This window comes from Podarcis raffonei, chromosome W (genome assembly GCF_027172205.1).
Source record: "Podarcis raffonei isolate rPodRaf1 chromosome W, rPodRaf1.pri, whole genome shotgun sequence".
NCBI lineage: Eukaryota > Metazoa > Chordata > Lepidosauria > Squamata > Lacertidae > Podarcis > Podarcis raffonei.
The window spans coordinates 22,621,592-22,642,348 of NC_070620.1; the positions used below are offsets into that span (position 1 = coordinate 22,621,592).

The window sequence follows — 20,757 nt, forward strand, 5'->3', positions numbered from 1 at the left end:
CATCCATGGCATGCGGCTTCACTCAGCAGGGGAAGCAGTCGACTCACAGCACCACGCCGCTCTCCGTCCCCCGTTCCAGAGCCTTTAAAAAGGCTCCTTTGCGGGTCGGGGGGGGGCGCAAATGGTGCCTGCCGAGTCACCAGGTCCACAGGCTTCAGCGCCTGTGGTTTCTAAGGGTCCCCGCGTCGCCGCCGCGGCAGAACCCGACCCCTGTTGAGCTGATTCCCTCCGGAGCTCGGAGGGAATCCGCCATTAGACGATGGCGCCAACCCGGAAGTCTCAATCCTGGACGAATTTTGGTAACATCAGGGATGTCCTGACAGGGCTATTCCTGTTTGACCTCTTAACTTGAGAGCTGAGAACCTCAGACCCAGGCTGAATTTGGCCCTCCAAGCCTCTCTGCCTGGTCTTTGGAACTCTCCCCAGCCAACCCCCTTGCCAGCCCTACTTAAATTCTTGAGTGTTTTTGTCTGGCTGGGATGTGCCCCTGAACTCTGATAATGCCTCTTGGTTGACTAGATGGGAGGATAGACAGCTGTGTGAGAGAGTTCCAATATATAATTTGCATGTGATGCTCCACCTATTTTATCCTCTGGCCCCGCAAACCACTGGCAAGTGGCCCCTGGAAACCTTCCCAGAAGGAAACATGATCCTTCAGTTAAATTTGTTCCCCAACCCTAACTGAACTCCTTGTCTGGAGTCACACCATCAGATCTGAAAATCCAGCCCAGGTGTCTTTGAGCCTTGGTGCAATAAACTCAGTCTGGGAGTGAAAACTTCTGTGCTCCTGTGACTGTTGCTCAACACCACCTCTGACCTCTGGTTCTCTTCCAGCAGGTTCTTGATCCGGCTGGAGACCCCTTGCTCCATCTGCTTCAGCTGCTCCAACAGCTTCATACATTCTTCTCCTAGGCACTCCTGGTGCCGGGTGTCGGAATCTCCGCTCGACCGAGCTGATAAAGCTCATCTGCCTCCGGCCGAGTCCTTCGGAATCACCTCCGATGTGATTAACGACCTGAGCCTTTGATGAGGCCTCAGGCACATTCCCATTACACAGAGAATCAAAGCAGCACGAGGAAAGGATGAGATTTATGGCTACATTGCAAAGGGTTCTATTATCCTAACTATGCAAACAAAAACAAAAAAACCCCACATCCTCTCTCTGTGAGAGCAGAGAGCAACTGAAACAAAGGAACAGGAAACCAGTAACGTCACATCTGTCTCCCGTGAGACTTCCAACAGTATGGAATGTGTGGAATGTAAACAGAGTCTTGTGACTCCAAAGCACTGCTCAGTGGCAAACAGAAACTAACACCGGGTCAGGCCCGGCTCCAGCCTCACCTGCTCCTGCAAGCAGAGAGGAGAACAGCATCAAAGGACCTTTTCCTTGATCTCCAGGACAGCCTTATCTTCCACAGAGGCCTCCCTGGACCTTGCAACTCGAGGGTAAGCCTACATCTGGATTCCTCAGAATGGCACATTTTCCCAACCACAATAAGCAAACGTATGAACCTCTCTCATGGGCAGTGGAGGCTGGTCCATCGGGGTGAATGGGGCACTGCCTCCCCAGCCTACCCTCCTACTTGCAACCAGTTCAGCGGGTGGCAGCACCACCCGCCAGCTTCTTCCTTTTTAGTCTCTGGGTGGCCCCTTGCAGAACTCAGCAGTGAGAATGAGGACAAAAGTACTTAGCAGTCTCTACCTGTCATTGGCTCTGGCACCATCTACTGCTGGGCTCCCAGGCCTTCTGCCCTACCAGTCCCAATGGGCGTCAGTCATCACTGCCTACAGGGCAATTATCAATCCATCCTAGGATGACCTATTTCATTTTCTTTTACTTAGAAATATTTTTGAGCAGCTTAACCACGGAGCAACAGGAGGGTCCGGGGTGGTGGTGGAAAAGGGAGACAGACAAGATACCTCCTTCATGCTCTGGAGGATCTCCCCTTTCTGGGCGTGGCTCTGGTGCATGAGCTGGGCTTGACCTCGCTGCTCCAGATCCAACCAGTGCTCAAACTTCAGCTTCTCCTGCATCTTCTACTACTGGGAAGGACCAGCAAAAAGACTCATCAGCACACACATTCAAGCATGTGAACATACTGTGGCTTGTAGTGTTCCTCCCAGTGCATGATGAGAGACAGGGCTTTTGTGTTCATAAACAGCAGATGGAAGTGAACAAACCTGTGTTTCGACTGTGTTTGGACTACAGACTGCAGGTGGGAGTGGGGGGGTGGAGCTGGCCTAACTGAAAGCTCACCCACACAAAATATAGTAAGAGTTATCCCCCTGCATGTTTTTTGCTTGTTATCATCTAGCCTTACAAATAAAGCTTTCTGAAAAAAATCCCTCCCAATAGATAATCCCCATGCATGTAGAAATCTAGTATGCCATGGAAAAGTTAGGCTAGACATGCTACTTTTCTTTGGGGGGGTGGGGTGCGTGTGTGAGCAGAGGAGCAATCGTTGTATGAGCCAACACCTGCAGTTTGAAGTGGTATAGTCCAGACACAACTCTGCCACCTCATCTTCCATTGAATTTTCCTCTCTCCTTCAGCTGCCACCCAGTGGGCAATTAATACATTAAGCTAGAGCATAGAGTAAGATGGGACAGCGGGTGCCCACTCCATCAATTCAGCTGGCAAACCAGCTCACTTTGAGCTCCTCCTCTCTCCTTAAACCCTTTCCTTTCCAAGCTGCTTGTTACAAGAACTTTGTAAGAACTAATGCATGAGCTTACTTGTTTGCCTCTTCTCTCTTCATTCCTTTTGTGCCATGTCTTAGATTATACACCTGCAGGTTAAGGACTGTTTGCTACTCATCTTGTGTAAGGTGCTCTGGCAACCATTCTGGCTGAAGCATTTTTTATTATTTCAATACTTTACACTGGGCGGGGGGACCTGTGGCCCTCCAGATCTTACTGGACCCTTAACTCCCATCAGTCTGAGCCAGCATGCCCAATGCTCAGGGATGATGGCAGCTGTACTCCAGCAACCTTGAAGGGCCAAAAGCTTTCCCATCCTGGCTTTAAAGCAAATGAATTTGCTGACTGAGGGAACTGAGCCAGATCTATTTTTCTTTTTTTATATATAATAATATTTATTAGTTTTCCAACAAATTGAACACAACAGTACAAAAAACCAAAAAAGAAAAAACATACAATAATACAATACAATACAAAAAAAACACAAAAAACTGCAAAACACTAACATACAACTAACAAAACAAAACAAAAACCATTTAAAACACAGTCCAATTTCAATATTTTATCCTTCTTTCACTAATTTCCACGACCTCCTCACACCTCCCTTTTTGTATTCCACTTCTATTAATTGTTTCAGCAATTCCTTTCCATCTTCCTCTATTTTCTATCCTATAATTGTCTTAATCTATCATTTGCCCGATAATAAGTGTTGGAAATGTAAAGAAACTGAAGGTACATTCTTTCACCTTTGGTGGACATGCCCAAAGATTAAGGCTTTCTGGGAGATGATATATAATGAAATGAAAAAGGCCTTTCTCTTGGGTATAGTCGGCCAATTGGTGCCAAAGAAGGATAGAACTTTTTTTATGTATGCAACAACAGCAGCAAGAATACTTATTGCAAAGTATTGGAAGACACAAGATTTACCCACTCTGGAAGAGTGGCAGATGAAGGTAATCGACTATATGGAACTGGCGGAAATGACTGGCAGAATCCGAGACCAGGGAGAAGAGTTGGTGGAAGAAGATTGGAAGAAATTTAAAGACTATTTGCAGAAATACTGTAAAATTAATGAATGTTAAAATGATGTTGGATTGAAATTAAGTGGTATTGGTAATAAGGTTAATAAGAATATGGATTGATAATGGATGAAAATATATAGTTATAATAGGTTAAGATATAGAGTAAAGATAAAAGAAAGAGTGCAAGGATTTGCTGAAATGATTATGTAAATGGGAATACAAAAAGGGGAGGTGTGAGGAGGTCAAGGAAACAAGCAAATGAGCTTAAAGATATTGAAAATGGATTTATTTTTAAATTTTTTCTTAGCTACTTGTTTTTTGTATTTTGTATTTTCTTTTCTTTTCTTTTATGTATTTTTTGGTAATTCTTGTATTTTTCTTGTTATATTTTTTCTTCTTTTTCCATGCTTTTTCTCTAGTTCATTAATTTTTGTTTTAACTGCCTTTATTCTGTAAACCTATTTTTTTTTGTAAAACGCTAATAAATATCTTATAAAAAATATATATAATTGTCTTAACACATTCTAACCTTATTTTTCCCTTTAATGCTCTAATAATCTATTTATACTTAATTCCTTATAACATTTCTGCTAAAGCCATATAACTTCATTCCAACATTTTTCTAACATTCATTAATTTTACAGTATTTCTGTAAATAGTCTTTAAACTTTTTCCAGTCTTCTTCCACCGACTCTTCTCCCTGGTCTCGGATTCTGCCAGTCATTTCCGCCAATTCCATGTAGTCCATCAACTTCATCTGCCATTCTTCCCTGGTGGGTAAATCTTGTGTCTTCCAATATTTCGCGATGAGTATTCTTGCTGCTGTTGTTGCATACATAAAAAAAGTTCTATCCTTCTTTAATACCAATTGGCCGACCATGCCCAGGAGAAAGGCTTCTGGTTTCTTCAGGAAGGTATATTTAAATACCTTCTTCATTTCATTATAAATCATCTCCCAGAATGCCTTAATCCTTGGGCAAGTCCACCAAAGGTGAAAAAATGTACCTTCAGTCTCATTACATTTCCAACATTTATTATCGGGCAAATGGTAGATTTTTTGAAGCTTAACTGGTGTCATGTACCACCTATAAATCATTTTCATTAAATTTTCTCTTAAGGCATTACATGCCGTAAATTTCATACCTGTGGTCCATAACCGTTCCTAGTCAGCCATCATTATATTATGTCCAACATCTTGTGCCCATTTAATCATAGCTGATTTCACCGTTTCATCCCGAGTGTTCCATTTCAACAGCAAGTTATACATTCTTGACAAATTCTTAGTTTTTGGATCTAACAATTCTATTTCCAATTTTGATTTTTCCACCTGGAAACCAACTTTTTTATCCTATTTGTATGCCTCCATTATTTGATAGTAATGGAGCCAATCTCGCACTTTGTTTTTCAATTTTTCAAAGCTCTGCAATTTTATTCTCTCTCCATCTTGTTCCAGAATTTCCCAATATTTCGGCCATTTGGCTTCCATATTGAGTTTTTTCTGTGCCTTTGCTTCCATTGGTGACAACCATCTTGGGGTTTTCCCCCCCTAACAAATCCTTATATCTTACCCAAACATTAAACAATGCTTTTCTAACAATGTGATTTCTAAATGCTTTATGTGCTTTTACCTTATTGTACCACAAATATGCATGCCATCCGAATACATTGTTGAAACCTTCTAAATCCAACACTTCAGTATTTTCAAGAAGCAGCCATTCTCTCAGCCAACAAAAAGCAGCTGATTCATAATAAAGTTTAAGGTCTGGCAGGGCAAATCCACCTCTTTCTTTAGCATCGGTTAATATCTTAAATTTTATTCGAGGCTTCTTGCCCTGCCAAACAAATCTGGAAATATCCTTCTGCCACTTCTTGAAACAATCCATCTTATCCAAAATTTGCAATGTTTGAAACAAAAAAACCATCCTTGGCAACACATTCATTTTTATCACAGCAATTCGGACTAGCAACGATAACTTCAAATTTGTCCATACTTCTAAATCCTTTTTCACTTCAATCCAACATTTTTCATAATTATCCTTAAATAAATTCACATTTTTAGCAGTCATGTTAACTCCTAAATATTTTACTTTTTTGACCAATGTTAGCCCTGTCTCCTCCTGAAACTTCTCTCTCTCATTCACAGTTAAATTTTTCTCCAAAACCTTGGTTTTCATCTTATTCAACTTGAAACCTGCAACCTGTCCAAATTCTTGAATCAGTTCCAATACCCTTTTAGTACTAGGTTCTGGCTCCTGTAAGGTCAGTACTAAATCATCAGCAAATGCTTTCAATTTATACTGTTTAGCTCCCACCTGTATACCTTTAACCTCTTGGTCCTTTCTGATCATATTTAGCAGAACCTCTAGGACCGATATAAAAAGCAATGGAGAAATTGGGCAACCTTGTCATGTCCCTTTTTCAATCTTAAACTCTTCTGTCATCACATTATTCACAATTAATTTTGCCTTTTGTTCTGAATAAATTGCACCTATACCATTTTCAAAACCTTGTCCTACCCCCATCCCCTGTAAATTCTTCTTCATAAAACTCCAAGAGATATTGTCAAAGGCTTTCTCTGCATCCACGAATATCAAGACTGCTTTAGTATTGATATTCACTTGTAGTTTTTCTAGAATATTAATTATATTCCTCGTATTGTCAGACAAGTTTCTGCCCGGGAGAAAGCCCGCTTGGTCTGTATGAATTTCTTCTGCTAACACCTTTTTTAATCTTTTAGCCAAAATATCTGCGAAGATTTTGTAATCCACATTAAGCAGCGATATAGGGCGGTAGTTCTTGAGCTGTGTCTTTTCAGACTCTGTTTTCAGCATAAGTGTAATGTAAGCTTCCTTCCACAACTCTGGTGCCTGTCTTCCTTCCATTATTTCATTGCAGATGCAGACTTCCTTCAATGGTTGTATTAACCATTCTTTCAAAGATCTGTAGTATCTTGAAGTCAAACCATCTGGTCCTGGAGATTTGCCTAATTGCATGTTTTGAATTGCCCCTTCCACCTCCTGATCCGTTATCTTATAGATCAACATTAACTGTTTTTCCTGAGAGATTTTACGTAGTCCATTCATTTTTAAAAATCGATCAATATCCATTTCTTTTTGCTTCTCCTGTGTATAAAGTTGCTTGAAGTATCTCTGAAAACACTTCCTGATCTCCACTGGGTTCTGTATATTCTTTCCTTCCACTTCCAAATTCGTAAAGGTATTGAGTTTTTGTCTTTTTTTCATCTGCCAGGCCAACAATTTCCCACACTTATTTGCCGATTCAAAAGTCTTTTGCCTCATCTGTTTGATTTTCCATTCTATTTCCTGGTTCATCAACTTCATATATTGTGTTTGATATAACTTTATCTCTTTCAGGATCTCCTGTGACTTTGGTTTTGCTCTCAGTTTTTTCTCTCCTTCCTTTATTTTCTCCAGAATTTTATCCTTTTTTTCATTCTGAGTTCTCTTCTTGATTGCATTCTGTTGTATTAGGAATCCTCTCATAACCGCCTTACTTGCGTCCCAAATTACTCTTTTTTCCACTGTGGTATTCATATTTATCTCAAAATAATCTCTTAGAGTTTTTTGGGCCTTCTTGGTCACCTCTTCATTCCTAAACAAAGTATCATTCATCCTCCATCTAAAGGAACCAATTGACGTCAATTTCATTTCCATCCTCACAGCATTAAGATCAGAGCAGGTTTTAGGGCAAATCTCCGTTTTGCAGATCTTTGGGACCAGTCCCCTGGTTACCCAAATTTGGTCGATTCTTGTCCAAGTCATTTTAGCCTCAGAGAAAAAAGTTCCCTCTCTTCCCAGAGGGTTCCTCATTCTCCAAATGTCAACTAAATCCATACTTTCAGTCATATCAAAAAAGGTTTTTGGTAGTCTACCATCTTTGGTGACTACCTGTCTCTGTGCCTTGTCCATATTTGTAGACACCACTCCATTCATGTCTCCCATCAAGATCATATTATAGTCCATATAGTCCATCAAAGTCTCATGTAGCTTCTTAAAGAACTCCGATTTTCCTTCATTTGGTGCATAAATACCTACAATCAGAAATTTCTCTCCTTGTAATTGAATTTCAATTGCAACGAATCTTCCTTGATCATCTTTAAATATGAATTTTGGTGATAGGCTCTCCTTTGCATAGAGGACCACTCCTCTTTTTTTAACTTTATCCGATGAAATAAATTCTTGGCCTAATCTTTTATTATTCAATATCTTCCTGTGTAGCCTTATCACATATGTTTCTTGTAAGCAAATCAAGTCCAAATGCTCTTTTTTCAATAGATGAAATACTCTCCGCCTTTTTTCAGGGGAGTTCAGTCCATTAACATTCCAACTCAAGACCTGCAGCGCCATCATGTGGTTACTTTGGTGCCCCCCCAACTGCACCCAATGCTTGCTCCTCTTCTGTTGGTAGTGATGATGGCACGTTCACTGGGGGGTCCAATCCAAAGGATAATGTCGATATATCCAATGTTCCCCTGTTTGGTGATCTCTCCAATACTCTTTGCTCTGGTCCTCTGTCTGGTGATCTTCTGTCCAATGCTGTTGGCTCTTTTCCGATTCCCTTCTGCAGGTCTTCTTCGTATTTAGTCAGAAACTTTATTTTATCTTCTATTGATCTTATTTTTATTTTCCTTCCTTTGAAGCTGAAAGATAGGCCTTGGGGGAACTCCCACCTAAAGATGATTTTATTCCTTCTCAGCAGGACAACAATATCTCTGTAGTCAGATCTAAGATCCAAAAGATATTTTGGGATGTCTTTAAAAATTTCCACTCTTGACTGATATATTTCTAGATTCTTCTGGTAGTGCCAACCCAAAATTTTGTCTCTCTCTTCTTTGGTCCGGAGGGAAATCAAACAGTCTCTTATTCTATTCTTCTCCTTCTTCCCTGCTCTTCCAAGTCTGAATGCCTTCACAATTCTAAACTCTTCTTGATCCAAAACCAATTCCCAAAAATCAGCAAATTCCTGTGTAAGAAAATCTATCAAACTTTCCTTCTTCAATTCCGGTATGGCTCTAATCCTCAAATTTGTCTGTTTTTCTTTAAGTTCAATCATAGCAAGATCTATTTTTCTTCAGATGGCACTATCATCATCATCATTATTATATGACGGCCACTCGTGTACGTAAATAATACTGTCCCACAGAAATTGGCGGATCCAGTGAAGAAATGGAACAAGCTGGGGGAGCCATCTGGAGGGCATAACAGTTTTCCAAAAGGGAGAAGGGTTGAGCAATGGAAAGTGTTTCTTACCTTCCGTTTCTCATAGTCCATAAATTTGTTCAGAAAAAGGAGGAGAAGGAGAAGAGTTTGGATTTGATATCCCGCTTTATCACTACCCTAAGGAGTCTCAAAGCGGCTAACAATCTCCTTTCCCTTCCTCCCCCACAACAAACACTCTGTGAGGTGAGTGGGGCTGAGAGACTTCAAAGAAGTGTGACTAGCCCAAGGTCACCCAGCAGCTGCATGTGGAGGAGCGGAGACGCGAACCTGTTTCCCCAGATTACGAGACTACCGCTCTTAACCACTACACCACACTGGTGATAGAAACTGTGCCACTAAGGAAAAAAAAAAACCCTATGCCAATGCTAAGAACCAGAGAACTAAAAAACACCTGGTGGATGAAAAAAAAAAAAAGCTCAAGAGATCCAACACTTAGCCGACACTCATGATGCACAGAGTCTCTTTAAAGCCACAAAGACCATCTATGGACCAATAAATCATGGCATATGCCCCCTACTCTCAGCAGATGGTACCACACTTCTGAAAGATAAAGAAGCTATTGCACTGTGCTGGAAAGGACACTACCAACATCTCCTTAACCACAACTCCCCCATAGCTGCTGAGGTCCTCTCACAAATCCCGCAAAAACAAATTAGAGATGAGCTTGCAGTAACTCCAAATCTGGGAGAGTTGTGTACAGCTATTAACCAAGTGAAAAACAACAAAGCCAGTGGACCTGATGGGATACCTGCTGAAATCTTCAAAGTGGGTGGAATTGAACTTACACAACAACTTCACAAGCTCATCAAAAAAAATCTGGGAGAGAGAAGCGATCCCAGCAGACTTCAGGGATGCCAAAATTATCAATCTCTTTTTAAAAAGGTGACAGAACTGATTGCGGAAACTATCTAGGCATCTCTCTGTTAGCTGTGGCCGGCAAAATTCTTGCAAGGATCTTAGCAAACCGTCTCTTAACATTATCCGAGGTGACCCTTCCTGAATCCCAAAATGGTTTTCAGCCTTCTAGGGGGACAGTGGACATAATTTTCACAGCTCAAGAACTTCAGGAAAAATGCAGAGAGCAAAACCAACCTTGGTACTCACACCATGCCGCCAGTTCTAGTGGTGCATCCAGCACCTCAGGGGCTCCCCTTGCTTGCTTCTGAGAAGAACTGGCTCTGCATTCCATACAAAATGTTGTTGTGCCTGCTGTTTGCTACAGAGACTGAAGATTCCTTCCCCCAGGTTTTGGCCCTTCTCAAGAACCAGTTAAGCACTTCCGTGCCCCATTCGTTTAAACTGCTGAATAAACTTGGCCCTTCCATGAATCCCATTGAAATCTATAACATTATTCAGTTGTGTCTCAGCATATTTATGAGAAATGTCACTATTACAAAGAGTTTGGATTTGATATCCCGCTTTATCACTACCCGAAGGAGTCTCAAAGCGTCTAACATTCTCCTTTTTCTTCCTCCCCCACAACAAACACTCTGTGAGGTGAGTGAGGCTGAGAGACTTCAGAGAAGTGTGACTAGCCCAAGGTCACCCAGCAGCTGCATGTGGAGGAGCAGGGACCCGAACCCGGTTCACCAGATTATGAGTCCACTGCTCTTAACCACTACACCACACTGGCTCTCACAAAAGGAGCCTGGGTTTAACTGGGTTTAACACAACCCACCCACTCATTCATACACACAAACACAGACACACACATACACACACACACACCACCTCTCACAGTTCAGGGGAGCCAGTGACCATTGTTAGGTTGCATGTAAGGCACGGCTGGGAAATCTGTGGCCCTCCAGATGCTGTTAGGATGCCAAACTCCCATCAGCCCCTGCAGCTGGCATGGCCAGTTGGTCAAGGGCAATGGGAATCCAGCAACATCTAGAGGGTAACACGCTCCCCATCCCTGACTTGAAGACCACTGCCTGCTTTTCAGCAACTACCTGCCACTCAGCCTCATTCTCCGCATATTTCATGACCATCCTGCCGACTCCGTCCACCGAAATCTCACCTCCGTCACGTTCCAACACTGGGAGTAAATACTGGGAGGGAGGATTGTACTCGATTCCTAATTCTGGGAGAAACCAGAAGACAGCACGGGCAGGTCAGTTATTGGCAGGGCTCAGGCATCACATACCTAAGCGTGATGCACTGGGCAGAGCGCTAAAAATGAGTCAGGGAGACTTGAACCCTGCTTGGCCACCAAACGCATCAAGGTGGCTCTAGAATTCAGCAAGCATGTTTTCATAGGAAGTGGCCTTATACTGAGCCAGACCGTTGGTCCATGTAGCTCAGGGCCATCTACACTGGCTAGCAGCCCCTCTTCTCAATTCCAGACAAGTTTCTCTTCCAGCCCTGCTTGAAGATGCCGGGCATTGAAGCTGGGACTTTCTGCATGCAAGGCAGATGCACTCCAATTGAGCTACAGCCCCTCCCTAGGCCCTTCATTCCAGGAGAGGAAAGAGTCTCAGAGGTATCAAGCACTGTTGGGCTGGTCCTCTCCACCCTGCTTGCACTAGGCAGGCCCTCTGCTCTGCTCACCTCCACACAGAAACTGCTGGATGCCCTCTGTGCCAGCGCTGCAGATGTCATTGGACGGGTAGGACATGGACGAGGCATCTAGGGTCAGTGTCTGCAGAACAGACAGAAATATAATTACTTTAGAACGTAAGAGGAGCCTGGCTACTGGATCAAGGCCCATCAAGTCCAGCATCCTGTTCTCACAGTGGCCAACCGGATGCCCCTATGGGAAGCCCACAAGCAGCACCCAAGTGCAACAGAAACACTCCCAAATTCTAGCAGTATGAGAGAGGGAGGAAACCACTTTCTCTGCATCATGCATAATCTTACAGGTGAAACTCAGAAAATTAGAATATCATGGAAAAGTTCATTTATTTCAGTAATTCAACTTAAAAGATGAAACTAATATATGAGATAGACTCATGACATGCAAAGCGAGATATGTCAAGCCTTTATTTGTTATAATTGTGATATTATGGCACACATAAATTAGAATATTAATATATAAATTAGAATATTAAATCAAATCAGCAAAACAAGGACTGCAAATAGAGCAATATTGGACCTATGAGAAGTAGAAGCATGCATATGTACTCAGTACTTGGTTTGGGCACCTTTTGCATCAATTACTGCCTCAATGCGGCGTGGCATGGATGCGATCAGCCTGTGGCACTGCTGAGGTGTTATGGAAGACCAGGATGCTTCAATAGCAGCCTTCAGCTCTTCTGCATTGCGCGGTTTCGTGTCTCTCATCTTTCTCTTGGCAATGCCCCATAGATTCTCTATGGGGTTCAGGTCAGGCGAGTTTGCTGGCCAATCAAGCACAGTAATCCCATGGGCACTGAACCAGGTTTTGGTACTTTTGGCAGTGTGGGCAGGTGCCAATTCCTGCTGGAAAATGAAGTCAGCATCCCCATAAAGCTCGTCTGCAGAAGGAAGCATGAAGTTCTTCAAAATCTCCTGGTAGACGGCTGCGTTGACCCTGGACTTAATGAAGCACAGTGGACCAACACCAGCTGATGGCATGGATCCCCAAATCTTCACTTCACACTGGACTTCAAGCATCTGGCATTGGAAACTTCACACTGGACTTCAAGCATCTGGCATTGTGTGCCTCCCCATTCTTCCTCCAGATTCTGGGTCCTTGGTTTCCAAATGAGATGCAAAAGTTGCTCTCATCAGAAAAGAGGACTTGGGACCACTGAGCAACAGCCCAGTTCTTTTTTTCCCTTTAGCCCAGGCAAGATGCTTCTGACGTCGTTTCTTGTTCAGGAGCGGCTTGACAAGAGGAATACGACATTTGAAGGCCATCTCCAGGATCCGTCTGTGTGTGGTAGCTCTTGATGCACTAACTCCAGCCTCAGTCCACTCCTTGTGAAAGTCCCCAACATGTTTGAATGGTCTTTTCCTGACAATCCTCTCCAGGCTGTGGTCATCCCTGCTGCTTGTGCACCTTTTTCTTCCACACTTTCCCCTTCTGCATAACTTTCCATTAATGTGCTTCGATACAGCACTTTGGGAACATCCAACTTCTTCTGCAATTACCGTTTGAGGCTTTCCCTCCTTATGGAGGGTCTCAATGATGGCTTTCTGCACAACTGTCAGGTCAGCAGCCTTCCCCATGATTGTGCTTCCTACTGAACCCATTGCAGGTGTTATGGATTGAATAGCTACTGCACCTTTTCACAATATTCTAATTTTCTGAGATTGTTAATTTGGGGTTTTTATCAGCTGTACCCCATAATCGTCACAATTATAACAAATAATTCCAGTCAGTTTCTTAAAAAACCATCTTTAGATGCGGCCACGCCTGGTCCTTCAGGGGCTGGGAGCTGGAGGCACTGTCATACAGTGGTTCCGCTCCTTCCTCCTGGGCCGTGTTCAGAAAGTGGGGGGGGGGATGAGTGTTCAGACCCCTGAGCTCTCACTTGTGGGGTGCCTCAGGGTTCTGTCCTCTCCCCCATGCTTTTCAACATTTACATGCAGCCGCTGGGAGAGATCATCAGGAGGTTTGGGCTGGGTGTTCATCAGTATGCGGATGATACCCAGCTCTACCTCTCTTTAAAATCAGAACCAGTGAGGGCGGTGAAGGTCCTGTGTGAGTGTCTGGAGGCGGTTGGAGGATGGATGGTGGCTAACAGATTGAGGTTGAATCCTGACAAGACAGAAGTACTGTTTTTGGGGGACAGGAGGCGGGCAGGTGTGGAGGATTCCCTGGTCCTGAACGGGGTAACTGTGCCCCTGAAGGACCAGGTGCGCAGCCTGGGAGTCATTTTGGACTCACAGCTGTCCATGGAGGCACAGGTCAAATCTGTGTCCAGGGCAGCTGTTTACCAGCTCCATCTGGTACGTAGGCTGAGACCCTATCTGCCTGCGGACTGTCTCGCCAGAGTGGTGCATGCTCTGGTTATCTCCCACTTGGACTACTGCAATGCACTCTATGTGGGGCTACCTCTGAAGGTGACTCGGAAACTACAACTAATCCAGAATGCGGCAGCTAGACTGGTGACTGGGGGCGGCCGCCGAGACCATATAACACCGGTCTTGAAAGACCTACATTGGCTCCCAGTACGTTTCCAAGCACAATTCAAAGTGTTGGTGCTGACCTTTAAAGCCCTAAAAGGCCTCGGTCCAGTATACCTGAAGGAGCGTCTCCACCCCCATCATTCTGCCCGGACGCTGAGGTCCAGCGCTGAGGGCCTTCTGGCGGTTCCCTCATTGCGAGAAGCAAAGCTACAGGGAACCAGGCAGAGGGCCTTCTCGGTAGTGGCGCCCGCCCTGTGGAACGCCCTTCCAGCAGATGTCAAAGTGATAAAGACTCTCCTCCCTGGAAGAGAGGGGAGTGGTTGTGGGCGGGAGCCCAAGCTCCGCCCCTGGCTGGGGGCCTTAGCCCCCGCCCCTCCTCACCTGGCTGGCGCCCACGCCCACCGGAAGCAGCTTAATGCTGCGGCTCCTGCTCCGCCTCCTCCTCAGTCGTCGTGTCCTTGTGTGTTTATTTCACATAGCGGGGGTCGGGCCCTCGATCCACAAACAACTACCTGACATTCAGAAGACATCTTACAGCAGCCCTGTTCAGGGAAGTTTTTAACGTGTGATATTTTACTGTATTTTTGGTTTTTATGGAAGCCGCCCAGAGTGGCTGCGGAGGCCCAGCCAGATGGGCGGGGTATAAATAATAAATTATTATTATTATTATTGTTATAGCTTCTTGTCCCACATAGAGATTTCTCAGGAGACAGATGAGGTGATCAGGCACTCCCATTTCTTTAAGAACTTGCCATAGTTTGCTGTGGTCGACACAGTCAAAGGCTTTTGCATAGTCAATGAAGCAGATGTAGATGTCTTTCTGGGACTCTCTAGCTTTCTCCATAATCCAGCGCATGTTTGCAATTTGGTCTCTGGTTCCTCTGCCTCTTCTAAATCCAGATTGCACTTCTGGGAGTTCTCTGTCCACATACTGCTTGAGCCTGCCTTGTAGAATTTTAAGCATAACCTTGCTAGTGTGTGAAATGAGTGCAATTGTGCGGTAGTTGGAGCATTCTTTGACACTGCCCTTCTTTGGGATTGGGATGTAGACTGATCTTCTCCAATCCTCTGGCCACTGCTGAGTTCTCCCAATTTGCTGGCATATTGAGTGTAGCACCTTAACAGCATCATCTTTTAAAATTTTAAATAGTTCAGCTGGAATATCATCACTTCCACTGGCCTTGTTATTTGCAGTGCTTTCTAAGGCCCATTTGACTTCACTCTCCAGGATGTCTGGCTCAAGGTCAGCAACCACACTACCTGGGGTGTACGAGCCATCCATATCTTTCTGGTATAATTCCTCTGTGTATTCTTGCCACCTCTTCTTGATGTCTTCTGCTTCTGTTAGGTCCTTACCACTTTTGTCCTTTATTATGGTAAACTTTGTACGAAATGTTCCTTTCATATCTCCAATTTTCTTGAACAGATCTCTGGTTCTTCCCATTCTGTTGTTTTCCTCTATTTCTTTGCATTGCTCATTTAAGAAGGCCTTCTTGTCTCTCCTTGCTATTTTTTGGAAATCTGCATTCAGGTTGGAGGATGGATGGCGGCTAACAGATTGAGGTTGAATCCTGACAAGACAGAAGTACTGTTTTTGGGGGACAGGAGGCGGGCAGGTGTGGAGGATTCCCTGGTCCTGAATGGGGTAACTGTGCCCCTGAAGGACCAGGTGCGCAGCCTGGGAGTCATTTTGGACTCACAGCTGTCCATGGAGGCACAGGTCAAATCTGTGTCCAGGGCAGCTGTTTACCAGCTCCATCTGGTACGTAGGCTGAGACCCTATCTGCCTGCGGACTGTCTCGCCAGAGTGGTGCATGCTCTGGTTATCTCCCGCTTGGATTACTGCAATGCGCTCTACGTGGGGCTACCTTTGAAAGTGACTCGGAAACTACAACTAATCCAGAATGCGGCAGCTAGACTGGTGACTGGGGGCGGCCGCCGAGACCATATAACACCGGTCTTGAAAGACCTACATTGGCTCCCAGTACGTTTCCAAGCACAATTCAAAGTGTTGGTGCTGACCTTTAAAGCCCTAAACGGCCTCGGTCCAGTATACCTGAAGGAGCGTCTCCACCCCCATCATTCTGCCCGGACGCTGAGGTCTAGCGCCGAGGGCCTTCTGGCGGTTCCCTCATTGCGAGAAGCAAAGCTACAGGGAACCAGGCAGAGGGCCTTCTCGGTAGTGGCGCCCGCCCTGTGGAATGCCCTTCCAGCAGATGTCAAAGAGATAAACAACTACCTGACATTCAGAAGACATCTTAAGGCAGCCCTGTTCAGGGAAGTTTTTAACGTGTGATATTTTACTGTATTTTTGGTTTTTATGGAAGCCGCCCAGAGTGGCTGGGGAGGCCCAGCCAGATGGGCGGGGTATAAATAATAAATTATTATTATTATTATTATTATTATTATGTATCTCCTTCACATTTTGCTTGCCTTCTCTCCTCCGCTATTTGTAAGGCCTCATTGGACAGCCACTTTGCTTTCTTGCATTTCCTTTTCATTGGGATGGTTTTCATTGCTGCCTCCTGTATAATGTTACGAGCCTCCATCCATAGTTCTTCAGGCACTCTGTCCGCCAAATCTAAATCCTTAAACCTGTTCCTCACTTCCACTGTGTATTCATAAGGGATTTGATTTAGATTGTATCTTACCGGCCCAGTGGTTTTTCCTACTTTCTTCAGTTTAAGCTTGAATTTTGCTATAAGAAGCTGATGATCTGAGCCACAGTCAGCTCCAGGTCTTGTTTTTGCTGACTGTATAGAGCTTCTCCATCTTTGGCTGCAGAGAATATAATCAATCTGATTTCGATGCTGCCCATCTGGTGATGTCCATGTGTAGAGTCGTCTCTTGTGTTGTTGGAAAAGTGTGTTTGTGATGACCAGCTTGTTCTCTTGACAGAACTCTATTAGCCTTTGCCCTGCTTCGTTTTGAATTCCAAACTTGCCAGTTGTTCCTTTTATCTCTTGATTCCCTACTTTAGCATTCCAATCCCCTATAATGAGAAGAACATCCTTCTTTGGTGTCATTTCTAGAAGGTCTTGTAAGTCTTCATAGAATTGGTCAATTTCAGTTTCTTCAGCACCAGTAGTTGGTGCATAAACTTGGATTACTGTGATGTTAAAAGGTCTGCCTTGGATTCGTATCGAGATCATTCTATCATTTTTGAGATTGCATCCCAGTACAGCTTTTGCCACTCTTTTGTTGACTATGAGGGCCACTCCATTTCTTTTATGGGTTTCTTGCCCACAGTAGTAGATATGATAGTCATCCGAACTGAATTCGCCCATTCCCGTCCATTTTAGTTCACTGATGCCCAGGATGTCAATATTTATTCTTGCCATCTCATTTTTTACCACATCCAACTTACCCAGGTTCATGGTTCTTACATTCCAGGTTCCTATGCAATATTTTTCTTTACAGCATTGGACTTTCCTTTCGCTTCCAGGCATATCCGCAACTGAGTGTCCTTTCGGCTTTGGCCCAGCCGCTTCATCAGCTCTGAATCTACTTGTACTTGTCCTCCGCTCTTCCTCAGTAGCATGTTGGACGCCTTCCGACCTGAGGGGCTCATCTTCCAGCGTCATAACTTTTATATGCCTGTTGTCTTTGTCCATGGAGTTTTCTTGGCAGGCATACTGGAGTGGCTTGCCGGTTCCTCCTCCAGGTGGATCACGTTTGGTCAAAACTCTCCACTATGACCTGTTCATCTTGGGTGCCCTGCTCGGCATAGTTCATAGCTTCTCTGAGTTATTCAAGCCCCTTCACCACAGCAAGGCAGTGATCCATGAAGGGGGCAAGGTCCTAGCCGCAAGCAATAAGGAGGCTTTCCATTCAGCGCCTCGTTTCACTATCCCATTTTGAGGGGCTAGTCTGAGCCTTCACGGTCCCGAAAGAGATGGAAAAGTTCCCATACTTTCTGAGTCACCACACTGACACGGCACACGAGAAACAATTCAGAGCAGGATTCTCCCGCAGGATGTGTTTTGTCTCTTTTACCTGGCGAGGGATTCCAAGATGGCCACCGATCTGTGAGGCAGGGCGAGGCAGCTGCTCTCACCATTTTATAGTTTTATTATCCTTTTATTGTTTTATTTTATTGTTTTACTGCCCTATTTTATCATTTCATGGTTTTTACTTCTTTGTTATCTTGGATGCTCTCTACCGCCACGGCAAAGGAGCTCAGCAAATTGGCCTCAATTACTTGCCTACCTTGGAAGTAGTCTCGCGGAGAATCCTGCTGCTGCAACACCCGACGGAGCTAATGAACCGAGGTGAGATTTTTACCAACTTGACCTCTACAAGATAAATAATGGTGACGACCAGGAGTGGCAGAACACCAGGCTTTTATCGGAGTGATTTAAGACCTCTCTCTAAAACAGCTACCCTAAAGGGAGCTCAAACAAAAAGCACTCGGCCCTTTAAGAATAGGGGTAAAGTTAAGCCGAGTGAGAATCAGCAGGAAACTGAAACTTCTCCCTCCTGCACTGAAGGGCCGGCTGTGCAGAGAGAGGATTGTGTAGAAGAATGCCACAACAAAGGGCCAATAAAGCCCAAAGTAAATCTAAACATAATTGGTACAGTCACCGAAGTACTCCCAAAACAGAGACTTAAATCCCAAACTTCTCCTGAACCATCCCAAGTCCGAGAAGTGGAAGAACTAATGTTAAAACAAATTGCAGAGATGTCTTCGGGAAACCCTAAAACATCAAGAGACTCCTGCTTCCAACTTGAGACAAATGAGGATGAGGATTTATCAGTTATCAAATGGCTTGTGCTTCTAACTGAGGATATCGAAAATATAAAATCTTATCTGGCCACCTGTACAAAAATCCTCACTATAATGATGGACACTTGCAAAACTCTCTGTAGGGAATCCAGCTGGGCGACTGTAGAATTAGAAAGTAATAACAACTTCCTTCCTACCACCTGCAAAAACAGATCACCAAGGAAGGCCAAGAGATCTTGTAGGGCTACTGCCTTGAAAAGGAGGCCCATAAGGGTAAAAAAGAGCAGAAATGTTAAAAATTTTAAGGCAGTGCGTTACAAAAAAATGGATTTTAAAAAGCTCTTTAATCTTCTCAAGAGTATCCCAATAACCGAGACCAGTGGGAACACTGAGAAACTTCTAACCAGGAGATCTTCTAAGCAAGAACGTCCTATAAACCCTTGCCCTGACGCTGCGATGGATTGCTTGGAACCCTTAACACCTACCCCAACACCTAACTCCAAGCAAGACATTTTGATCCAAGATCCATGGTCTTACATTCTATCTGTAGATGAAACCAATCCCTCTAAGAAGAGAAATTTGACAAATCTAACAAATAAAAACTGGAATCTGGTGCTGTACCGAAACAAACTCGTTTTATCAAATTATCCTAAACCCCCAGGACTCCTGTCACAAGAAGAGCGAAAAGCCCATCTATTGAACCTTTTAAAGATCTATATGCCGGGTATCCTTAATAACCCTACTGATTTGGCCCAAGTGGAATATCTATACTTCAACAGATTCCTTGCCAGAGCGGTCGTCTCATTCTACGAGGGGAGACTGGCAAAACTAGTGTACAAATGTAGAGAACATCTGGAGATGAGTGGTATAAGAATCTCAAGGTACTTTAAAAATGAAGCACCTCCAATTCCACTTATCCCCCATATTGTAAATTTGCCAAAAACTCAACATGAGATTGACCAACACGTTCTAATTGATATAAACTCTGCGGAGGACATCTCCAAACATCCTACTGGTCTGGTTGCCAAGGACTCTCAAAGGGTGGACTCCCTTGGGCCCAGGTATGCGGAGAATCAGGGAATCGACCTTGATAGCTTTGATAATAAATTACTCCACTCTTATAGCGTTCTCCCGCAAGAAGCTCAGAAAGAAATACTTCATAAAATTGATACCCTTTACTTCTGTCTGACAAAAGTGACGGAGGAACAGCTGAGATTACCTAAACAAAATATGCTTGATAGAGACTGTGGTCCAGATTCTGTCCCACGCTTATACCACCAAGAACTGGACCTGTGGGTTAGGAAGGCACCCACCCCTACCAGCCAACTGGTTGTTGCGGAGATGAATCCACTCTTCCATATTCTGGAGTTGGAAACCCCATCACCAGACCCACCTATCATGCATCCCATCTCCGAGGCAAATATGGCTACAACATCTGCCTGGGACAAAATGAGGGAACTTAACGAATCTGAATTAGGCTCTCCATGTAAAGTGCCCCATATGGGTCCACTTACTTGTAACTTTATTAACCCACTCTCTTCTAACATGTGCAAGTTGAATAGATCCATAGATACCATCGAACTGGTAACAGAACCAGCTGAATCTGACCAACAAATGAGAGACGGCTCCATTTTATTTTTAGCCCCGAAGAGTGATCTGGTTGAAGACCCGACAGGTCGTATTAACAAAACTAACCAAATTAACCAAACAATTAATGATCACTCAACTAGTGGCACGATACCTGTTGACTTAATTTCGCTCTCTCTAAGTAATACCCCCCTAATTCTACCATCTGGCTCTGAAAAGTCGACTATCTTAGGCCTAACATCTGCCTTTAGCGAGACGAGTGGCACGACTTTACACACAAACCACCCCAATAAATCTAAACAGTTGGGATGTATAGCACGATTGCCACCTTCTCAAAGGAAAATTACTGATTTTTTTGAAGCTGAAACTCCCCCAAATTTAGAATCCCATTCCCACATGATCTGACTACCTAACGACCAACCCAGCC

General features: G+C 44.1%; 2 protein-coding genes across 2 annotated transcripts; both read right to left on the bottom strand.

Moving 5' to 3' along the window:
- Positions 1-8,813: 8,813 nt before the first annotated feature.
- Positions 8,814-11,684, bottom strand: LOC128405996 (E3 ubiquitin-protein ligase LRSAM1-like). Its single transcript, XM_053373047.1, has 3 exons — positions 11,513-11,684; positions 10,865-11,045; positions 8,814-8,931 (listed from the first exon to the last, which is right to left on the bottom strand). Exons 1-3 carry the CDS (start codon positions 11,682-11,684, stop codon positions 8,814-8,816), a joined length of 471 nt encoding a protein of 156 aa, XP_053229022.1.
- A 121-nt stretch (positions 11,685-11,805) lies between these two features.
- LOC128405997 (craniofacial development protein 2-like) lies at positions 11,806-17,780 on the bottom strand. Its single transcript, XM_053373048.1, has 2 exons — positions 16,452-17,780; positions 11,806-11,816 (listed from the first exon to the last, which is right to left on the bottom strand). Exons 1-2 carry the CDS (start codon positions 17,629-17,631, stop codon positions 11,806-11,808), a joined length of 1,191 nt encoding a protein of 396 aa, XP_053229023.1. The 5' UTR covers positions 17,632-17,780.
- Positions 17,781-20,757: the final 2,977 nt, after the last annotated feature.